The 10,735-nt window shown below is 44.4% G+C and overlaps 1 protein-coding gene across 1 annotated transcript; it reads left to right on the top strand.

Annotated features, from left to right (window-relative positions):
• Nucleotides 1-3,226: 3,226 nt before the first annotated feature.
• Nucleotides 3,227-4,315, top strand: ptf1a (pancreas associated transcription factor 1a). Its single transcript, XM_031874971.1, has 2 exons — nucleotides 3,227-3,896; nucleotides 4,017-4,315. Exons 1-2 carry the CDS (start codon nucleotides 3,278-3,280, stop codon nucleotides 4,217-4,219), a joined length of 822 nt encoding a protein of 273 aa, XP_031730831.1. The 5' UTR covers nucleotides 3,227-3,277; the 3' UTR covers nucleotides 4,220-4,315.
• The last annotated feature ends 6,420 nt before the right edge of the window (nucleotides 4,316-10,735 follow it).

Below are 10,735 nucleotides of genomic sequence, written 5' to 3'. Positions count from 1 at the left end.
TACACACACACACACACGCACACACACACACACACCCACACTCACTTGTCTGACATGTCAGTGCAAAACGCATACACACACGCTGTTGCTTTGGTGATAAGGTTTTAATAAAATGAGGATGTTAGAAATTATTGCAAATTGTTCTCAGTTTGAAGATTCGTTTTTTTACCACCAGGATGTTTGTAAAGACATCGCATGTATTGGAGTGTTTGTCTGTCGGTAACATCACGAGGACAGAAAGACAAAAGACATCCTGTGAAACTGGGTGGATGATATATGAAAATATTGTGACATGAAGATGTCATCACTTTGCCATAATGAGGTTTCACTGCGTTACCTTTATGCGTATTATGTGTTTCCATAGCGACAGGCCGCGTGCTAAAGATTCCGGGGCACTTTAAATCAAAAAGACTTCCAGGCCCCCCACATACAGTTCACTTTGAGAACCGTGTATTCTTGATGGTTAGTTCACGTACAAGCTGCCTCCGAAATGTTTACATTTCCTGAAAGTAGAAGAATCAATGATATCCCACCTGTCACCATGCCAACTGAGTCACTCCTTCCTCTTCTTCATCTACGTAATTGTTGTGCAGTTCTCACAAATAAACTTTCATTTTTCCACACATAATCTGCTATCGATTTACAAAAAAAATAAACACATCCTGGATAACGGCTATGAATTATTTGGATTATTGCAATTATTGTTGAGTGCAAAAGGTCAATTTATATTTCGTTAGAAAAACATGAGGCTCTATTCATTTGTTAAACATTCAGTATGACGTATCATGTTATTTATGATCTACTTATGTTGTAAATGCATACTGAAATATGTTCCACACAGACTGCTGAACTGTGTGTGGAGCAGCTCTCCCTGTCTGCTTTTCCATGTTTTTTATTAATACAATGTGATGTAAAAAAGGCTATGAATGATATATGAACAAACCCTGTAAACGTTCAGAATAGAGGAATGAAACTGAACAGTTTGTATGTAAATGCTACTGAAGTGGAGATCTCTGGCTCAGAGTCTGAGAAAAAAACTCATTTTAAAATTAAAAGTTTTGTAAAATGACATGTTGAAGACACTCCAGGTGGATAGGGTAACAACATAAAATAATAGATATCACCATGAAACTTCCCCATTTATTACTGATATTAAGACAATTTTTGTATTATATATTTTTTTATATTATGTTTAAATATGCAAATGAGGCATTATGAAACGGTAACCTTTGGTGAATTTAGGAGAACCCTACAGACAAAACAGTAAAATAAACAATTGAATGTGTATTTTGTCTGAACAAAGACATGTTAAACAGTCCAAACTCTGAAAATGGAACAGTGCATGAAAAAACACTGTTTTTTGTCTGTATTGTCTTAACTTTATGTCTCCATCCGGTCTGATGATGTTGATGAAGCACAACAGAAACAATGAGGAGTCCGTTGATATTTACACAGTGACGTATGCTGATGGAGGATGTCTTTTTTTCTTATTCTTATGGTGCCGCTTTAAAGCGCAGTCCTGCAGGGTCCTGTTAGGGTTTGGTGTTGTGTTGTGCGTTCAGCACCTGGTCGGTACCGGGACGTGCGTGCATTGTGCGTCTGTCCCCGCTACGGCTTCATTATGTAGACAGCAAAACACAAGCCTCATTTATAACACGACATGTTGCATTGACTGGCTATAGGGACGCAAATGGCCTTCTTCCCACGGCCACGGTCCGTGTTGCAGCTTTCCATCCGCAGACACGCGGTGCGCGCGCACCCAGCCGTGCGCTGCGAAAGGGCCGTTTTTCTAAACAAAGTGAGCCCTCTGGCTGAATGGACTGAATAGATGTGTTCTTACAGACCCCCAGGGGCCGGTGGGTAGTCTCCTTTTCGGTGTACCAGGGTGCGTTAACACGTCGCGTGAGGTGTCCGAGAGGCGCGCGCGCGCTCTTTAGGGCCCACCACTGTGCCTTTATTTGTCAACCAGTCGTCCCAATCAAAACCGCAGTGGCTGGCACAAGTGGCCCATCGACCACTCTGCTGGTGCACGTATTTATGGCGGCGGTGCTGCCCACTTACCGCTGAATAAATGACCGAGCTGAGGGCTCTTCTGCAGGTCACCAGGCGGGCTGCTCTCACGTGTTCTTCAGCCGCTCAGAGCGACATGCTGACGGGCTTCCTCCACATTCTGCGCCCGGTCATGTGTCAATAAAAAAAACAGTCGTTTCAATTATGTGTCACACATGGTAATTAAAATGTATTTTTTTTTGCTTTTTGCAAGTGCCCGTTCACATTCCAAACATGATCTCTCCGTTATGTGTTGAATTGATTTCATTCAATTTGAATTAACAATTATAAATAAGTAGAAACATATGTAAAACATAAGATACGTTAAAGGTGAAAAATAAAATAAAAATAAATACATACATTAACGATAACAACAACAACAACAATAATAATAATAGTAACAACAATAATAATGATGGCGTAATGACAATAATAAAATGATTGTTTTGACAGCTGGATAGGCTACCTGTTGCACATGAGCCATAAAGAGTTTTGAGCCACCTATAATAACAATAACTGTAACATGAATGTTTGTTTTGTTATGAGATAAACTCAATGAATTTATGAAAACCTGTTGCTTCAGGTCCTACCAGCCTGTTTTAACCGTAAAGCATAATTCGGCCACATTCTTTCGAGGTCACGTTGACTGCTTTTATTCTCAGCTACAGTAATTCGCAATAGGACGAGTTCTGCGGGAAACGTTTTCTGGAAATCGGTTTATGTGACTACGAGTGTCACTATTCAGTGAAAAATCCTGGGTCATAACTGTGTATAGACTATAGTCTGATCAATCGCTTCACTTCGGGGGAGCACCTCATCTAAACCTGTCACAGAAAACATTTTAGGCTATACGGTTAAAAAATAGAATGGGAACTCTAAATTGAGTGATTTGTAAACGGAGTCTGGTAGGCCTACAGCAGAACGGCCGGTGTCAGCGCAGAGTTGAGATGTTACTTCAACCCAACGACAGTGGGGGCATAGGGGGCGTGGTGTCTGGGAGGGGAGGGGGGGGGGACTTATCTCGAGGTGCGCCTCGCGGACAGAGACGTGATTGGTTGGCACTCCCGGCAAGCGGCACGCGACTATGGATGTCGCTATAAAGAATCCTCGCGTGCCGGTTCTTCAACTAAAACTAACTGTTGACCGCGAGCAGCGAACGCAGAGGCGATACAAGACGAACACAGTGTGTCATTGTTTACCGCGACAACTGGACAGAGAGAGGACAAAGATGGACAGCGTGCTGGACCCGTTTTCCGGACTCGACTCTTTCTCCTCCCCTCCTTATTTCGACGACGATGACTTCTTCACCGACCAGTCCTCCAGGGACAGACACTTGGACACTGATGATTTCTTGGATGACGACGTCGACTTCCTCGCCAGCCACTTCCAAGACTATTACGGCAAAGACGCGGGCGGCAGAGCGGCGCCGCACGATGGGGACTACGACATCGGCAACCTGTCCTTCTCCTCCTCGTCCTCCACGTTCTCGTACGGCTGCGCCGACAGCACCCCGGACCTGTCCCCGCGGATGGGCCACCACGGTGGGCCGCTGCTGAAGCGGCGGCGGCGGATGAGGTCGGACACGGAGATGCAGCACCTGCGGCAGGCGGCCAACGTCCGGGAGCGGCGGAGGATGCAGTCCATCAACGACGCGTTCGAGGGGCTTCGCACCCACATCCCGACCCTGCCCTACGAGAAGAGGCTGTCCAAAGTGGACACGCTGCGTCTCGCCATCGGCTACATCAACTTCCTCGCAGAGCTCGTGCAGTCCGACCTGCCCATCAGAAACTCCAGCAGCGAGTCGCACGCGCAGCCCAAGAAGGTCATCATTTGCCACAGAGGAACAAGTAGGTTCACAGAGCACACCTCTGCTTTTTTTTTTGGGGGGGGGGGCTGAAAACAAAAAAAGAGGAAGAAAAAAAACAAACAAGCTTAACGCTAATTCTCTCATTGTTTTCTCTCTTCAGGGTCTCCCTCCCCTAGCGACCCGGACTACGGCCTGCCTCCCCTGGCCGGTCACTCTCTGTCCTGGTCGGATGAGAAGCAACTCCGGGAGCAGAACATCATCCGCACAGCCAAGGTCTGGACACCGGAGGACCCCCGAAAACTGCACAACAAATCGGGCCTCACAGATATTGAAAACGAGCCTCCTTTCGGTATGGTGGTCTGAAGGGAAGCACCAGAGTTCCTCCGACTGACACGCATTGTAAATGTGAAGACTAATGATGAATGTGCACTTGAAGGCGCATTGCGATTAAATACATGAGCACCGTGCGAGCTTATACTGTAGGCTACAGATATTGTATTCAATGTTGTAAATAGTTTTATCATGTTGATAATTTAATTTTTGTAATTCAGGAAACTGGCAATCATGTATTTATTATTGTTGTTTTTTCACAAGTGATAATATATGTTTTAATTTAATTACAATGAATGAGAGAAACATATTTTTTATATTGTTGTACGATGATTTATATTTATATTGCATCTGCAAATAAAAGCACTTACTGATAAAAAAAACTTTTTTTCTAATATGTGTGTATTTTATTATTATTATCTGTGTTCAGCATAAACATGTTATGTTTATTAATCTAACCACAAATGTTAAGGTTGAAGATTCATTAATTACCTTTGATATACATGAAAGCTCTTGGAGCTTTTTTTTGTCAAACACCAACAGTTGGTTTTAACGGAGACACATTTTTCCATTCAGAAACTTAACATTAACGTTTAAGCTTCTTGTTTATGACAAACTGTGTTTATTATAAGCCTCTTTTGTCACCAACTTTTTTGAGATATAATTTTTGTTTTATGTCAGTGTAAACGTTGGACCTTCAAATAATAATAATAATAATCTGCAGATGGAAATGAGCTAGATCTGACATAAATCATGTCGTCTTATCCTTAAGTTCATGTTTAATAAAGAGTTATCATAATTAATGTGCATAACATAAGCATGTGATTGCTGGTAGACTGAATATCGCATCTAATCATACCATAATGCATGCATGTTATTATTATTATCAAAAGGTGCCATTGAATAACTGCAAACACCGGATGGAGTGAGAATTAGAAAATAACCCCAAATATTGCTACATAAATATGCAAATGAGATGCTAATGAGGCGACACTGTATACCCCACGAAAGCAGAAGGTGTTTAGAGCGCACGCGGGCGTGCAGCGGGGTGGTGGGAGGCTGTTGAATGCCGCTCTGTGCTGCCAGGTGCTGCCTGGACGGATTTTCCCGTGATATTTCTGTCATCCCCTCCAACATGTGTCCCCAGCGCGCGGCCTCCTCTGCGGCCGCCCCCACACCACCAAAATTCTGCATATATGAACCGGTTTCCCCCCCCTCTTAAAGAAAAGCTGCAAACACTCAAGGATGATGCGACGTGCATGCAGAGTGGCGCTGCTGCAAGGATTGTGAAAGTTTGGATTTAGCTTTGTTAGAAAACCTTCCAGCACAGCAGACATTTCTGTTCATCAGACTAATTAGCAGATTCTTGTGTGTTTTATAGATATATTTTTATTTTTTTTAAATCTATTTTTTATTCTCTCTCTCTCTCTCTCTCTCTCTCTCTCTCTCTCTCTCTCTCGCAGACTTTCCAGGTCCTCTGTGAGTCCGTCTGCTCCTCAAGCGCGACAGGAGCATGTAATCCTATTACAGCCATGGGAAAGTCAAATGCTTGCGACTCAATGCAGGGCAACTTCATCTCTTTGGCAGGAGGGGCCGGCTCCGTTTTGATTGCGCAGCAGTGGAGCCGGGAGGTTTAAAACAGTGGTAGCATTGTAGGTCCTCGCACCTTAGCGCCTTTGTGCCGTGGAGTTTTTTAGTGCGCGGAGTGCCTCTCGGCATCCTTTGGTGCGGTCGCAGCGAAGCGGAATGGACAGGCTGAAATACTCCGGGCTATCTTGTCACTCCGGCTATACGGGCTTGGCAGGCCTTAAAAAGGACACGAGCATTTTTTAACTGTCTGACAGGTTTTATTTCCTTTGGTTCTCAGCAGCAGGCCGGGCCATTAGAGGGCCACGCCAAGCGGTAATTTGGTTGAGAAAGGTTTGTGGCACTGAGCTCAAAGCCACTGATTCACCATATTAGGCAGACAGGCAGTACACTGCCCAGATTATTTTATTTTATTTTATTTCATGTTATTTCATGTTATTTTATTTTATTTTATTTTATTTCATTTTATTTCATTTTATTTCATTTTATTAATCTCAATATTCTGAGAATGAATTCATTTGAAATCCGGACACTCAAAATCCCAACTAACAATTGTGAGAAAAAACAAAAAGCTCTTAGACTGACATGGAAGGTCATTATAATAAATTGAATTCCAGGCATTAAATGCGCATGACTTTGCTCTTTCTATTGGAGCATAAATCAGTTATTCTACTGTATCTGCAATTTGACAATTTAAAGATCTTTTTTATTTTTCTCTCTTTTTAATAGATCGAACTCGACTGCTATTGACGTCACCTGTAGCTACAAGTTTCAGTTTTCAAAAGGGGTTTCAGGCATTACAATGAATATTTCCCCTGGAGTTTCACCTGTTATAAGTATAAGGCCACTTTTCAATCAGCACCCCTCCGAATCCCAAATGTCCCTCCTGGCCCCCCATCGGGGACATTCGGTCCAATAATGGACGCAACACCGTTCATGGAGAATACCAACGAACCGTTTTCCTTCCAGTTACGCAGCGACACTTGTTGCTTTCTGGCTTTCCACGGCAGAGCTTCGTGGCGGTTCAGTCACACTGTCGAAGGGTCGCTTCACGTCGTCCTATAGCTTCAGAATGCAGAGATTGGCACTTTTACGCACCAGCAGGCTGACTAGTGTGTTGGCTTGCGCTGAAAAATTGGGCTGAAACGTGAATTAACAAAAGTCCAACGGGTCTAAACCCTTTTGTGGCGAAACGCACCAGTGAAGGTGTGAAGCTACAGCTTTGACTGATACATGAATGAGAAGAAAGGTTGTGTCGCCTCTAATGCTGCCAAATCCGCTTTGAGCCCGTATGTCAGCACGCTGGGTGAGACGCCCAACAAATCGGCTTGGTTTTCAGATTATCCCGCATGGGAAATACAACCCCATGGAGCCACCATTAATACCCTTGATTATTTTTCTCCCCTTCTCCTGTCCAACATGATATCAGTGTGGCAGCTGTGAGGCTGAGCTGCCCAGGCTCTCAGCTCCATACGCTGAAGATCTCTTAGCTGATCTATGGGTCTGGTGAGCCGCTGGTAACCAATATAGGTCAGCTGTGTGGAGCAGGGAGCGGGAGGACAAGCGTGGCGAGGAGGGGAGGCAGAGCCGGGATCGCTCTCCCTTTAACCCGCGCGCTCTTTATCCTCTCAGACGCAAACTTCCCATCTAAATTACATCTTTAAGACCGCTTCCCCCCGTCCCGCTGTAACAGATCGGTCTCCGCCGCGTTCTCCCGGGGGATGCACCTGGTAGTTCAAACTTTGTCTCTGTCTCTTTTCATAGTCCTTGTGCCTGAGTCCCTGGACAGCAGCTGCCTAAAAGCAAGCAAAGAGAGAGGCCCTTGCAGTGTCTTCGAGACGGGTTGGCACCGTTTTCCGCGTCTTTAATGTTCCATCAGCCTTTGTCCGGGACACAATATGGCAACTGTAAAGCATGTGACGTTTTGCAATAATAAAACACATTTTCAATGACGTGACACCGGGCTGAAAGCGCAGCGCGGGCCAGCCAGGGTAAAACCTGTCCCTGCGTTTGTTTTGTGCGCCCCCAGCCAATTAACAGCGAGTTCTTTTCGTTGCGCCTTGATAAGCCAATTAAATTTATGTCTCCTAATTCTTTTTTTTCAAGGGGAGAAAGGAGGTGGATTTCGTGTGTCCTGCTCCTCGGAACGGAGATTTTTCTTGCCATCACCTGGCGTTTTCTCCACAAGAGACCAAACTGTCCTGGGTGCCCCTGGAGCCATACGGCTCTCACCATCCTCCTCCATTGTTTCCCACCTTGATCACTCATTACCGGGATTTAAAAAATCCTTTATGGGCCATGTTTTGTGTCATATTTTTATCCGCAAGATTAAGCAGATGCTGCGATTGTAACATCCAAACTGTAGGGCTACTCAAGGCTGAAAGAGAGACAGCCACTCGGTTTGCAGCGGGGGAGAGAGAGGGAGAGAAAAAAAGCTTTGGGCACATCTTCAGAGGAATAAAACATTTAGGAGCGATAAACAGACTTCAACCTGCTCTATTTCAGCCTTTGTGTTGTTTGTGAATAATTAATGTTAATAGGGACAGGTTTGTATACTTTGAATGCAGGACCACAGGTGCGGAGTGACAGGATGAATAACCGGCCCTGATTTTTGCCAAAGCTCGAGGGCTCTTGTCCAGGGTCTCCAAGCTGATGGAAAATATTGTCATCTCTTTGATTCGCAGCATTACTTTCACCGAGGACAAAGCCGGGTGATGAAAAGCTTATGTTGGAGTGAAACGGGCGATGACGGTGGCCGCTTCAGACTCCTGAAAGAAAGAGAAAGGGGGCGAGTCAATGGCAACGCGCGCTTCTGGTTTTGTGCGCAAGTGCTCCATCTAACTCAAATAAAGGAGCCTTTCCAACTTTTAAAGGACCACTTTTTGCCTTTAGTGAAGGCTGGACGGCTGTAGCCATTAAGCATATGGTAAGGCGCTGGTCTTTTGTCCCTGAGAAGCCCTTGAGATACTAACTTGTGTTCTTTCCGGGATATTTAACTTCTCAAAGGCTCATACTTTATGCGCCGGCAACAAGTGGCTCCGGGGCGCACGAGCAGCTTTCCCTATTGAGACAAGCAGTGTGGTAGAGACAGAAGAAATAGCGGGTTACTGATCAGAGGAGGGATTTATTTCTTTATTACAGGCAGTCGTGTACATTTTAGGGAAATTGCTATACATTATTTAACTTGGAGAAATATCGTTGCCTTGGATATGTTCCAAAGGACCACTATTTTGGCGCATGAATATCCATGGCAACGCATTGACAGACTGGGACTGCAGTGAGTGCGCATGGAGACAATTATAACTCAAATAAAATGTCTGACGAAACAAGATCAATTACTAAGAGATTTTATTCATGAAAACCCTCCTTATTCAAAATATAATGTGTCAATCGTGGCTCTAGTGTTATATAATAATTCCAGCGAGGGTGGATGCCTACTAATATTTCAAATTCAGATTTTACCATAGGAACTTCATATAAACATGAGATTCTGCCTATAAACTTTGATTTCGGGTGTAGTGCATTCATGCGTAAAAGCGGACGGCGTTATCCAATTTCGTCTCGTTGCGTAACGGTGCGTTCAGTGCCCGCTGGGGGGAAAAACGCACCTAAACTCGGCTGCATCTCACTCCTCCCCATGAGAGCAGCGGAGACGTGTGATTTTCACTCTCAACAAATAGCACCAATCCTTTGTTCCCACGCGATACTTTCAATAGGAGACCCTTAAATATAAAGCAACGGTGATGGAAAGACCGATGTCATGCATCCACTGACATATTTACAATATAAATCCAGCATTTTAATGTTATCAATAGTTCAATAAAAAGTGGGATGTGACGAGAAAACGACTTTGAAAAGATGCTTCATTTTCAGCACACGCGTGTATGGGACACGTTTAAATGGCATTTTCATCACAACATATTGGAAGAAAACATATTGATACCGATATTAAAAGAGTGTTAGATGCAAGTAAAGTCTCTCAATCTGGTACATCGGTGTTTTGAAAACGAGGCAACTTTAACGCCACTGCTTGCTGTGTGGGGAAATACAATAGACGAATCCAAAAAGTTGTCTTTGGTCTGAATAGAAAAAAAGGTTCCGTTTCATGAGTTTTGGACATTTTTTCTCCACCAAAATGTCAACCTCGGATCATAAACAATTTGTATTCTGAGATGAGAAATAACTGAACGCGCTCGTAATGTTGATGTGTGTGTGCACGTCTGTGTGCGTGCACGTGTGTGTGTGTGCGTGCGTGCGTGTGTGTGTGTGTGTGCGTCTCGTCGTGTTACGGAGCCAGCTGGCCGCCTCTGGCCTCTGAAAACCCCCCTGGTGGACGGAACACGGCGGGCTGACCTCCGTGCCGGAGGACGGGAGATGCGCCTTTGAATGAATTAGCCATAAAGACGTCTCGCTATGATCATTGTTGCAGCTGAAAGCCGGGTGGATATGAGAGGCATTGTGCACAGCTTTTGCGTGCCCCGTCATGAAATATTACAGTCCATTCACGAGGAAGCGCCATTGAAAAGATATGGAAATGAAGCAGACTGGGCTGATTCCAGAGCGGATCTCAAGGCACAATACAAAAAAGCAATAAATACATAACTATAATAAATATGTATCGCATGTTTCAACAGAAACAATCTCAGGCCTTTAGCAGTGATTCATGCACTGCTGAACGTTCTCTATCCGCACGCGCTGACAAATGATTCACTACAACTCGGTAAAAAAAAGCACAAAAAAACATGAATAACTCCACAAAAAAAGTGATAAATTACAAATATGCTAATTTTAGTCACGGCCGTTTGTACGTGTGCGTCTCCATCCATCTCCTATTTCTGCGCTGCTGATCCCCGTCGCGCGCTAGAGGACACTAAACCCGTTTAGACCGAGGCTCTTTTGTTCGCCTCCAACACTGACTTCAGCCTTCAGGGAAAGGGAAAGGTTTTTTTTTTAGTTTTCATA

The sequence above is a fragment of the Anarrhichthys ocellatus genome, unplaced genomic scaffold (genome assembly GCF_004355925.1).
Source record: "Anarrhichthys ocellatus isolate YVR2014 unplaced genomic scaffold, GSC_Weel_1.0 scaffold85, whole genome shotgun sequence".
In the NCBI taxonomy this organism is placed as follows: Eukaryota; Metazoa; Chordata; class Actinopteri; order Perciformes; family Anarhichadidae; genus Anarrhichthys; species Anarrhichthys ocellatus.
This window is presented reverse-complemented; position numbering and strand designations above follow the sequence as displayed.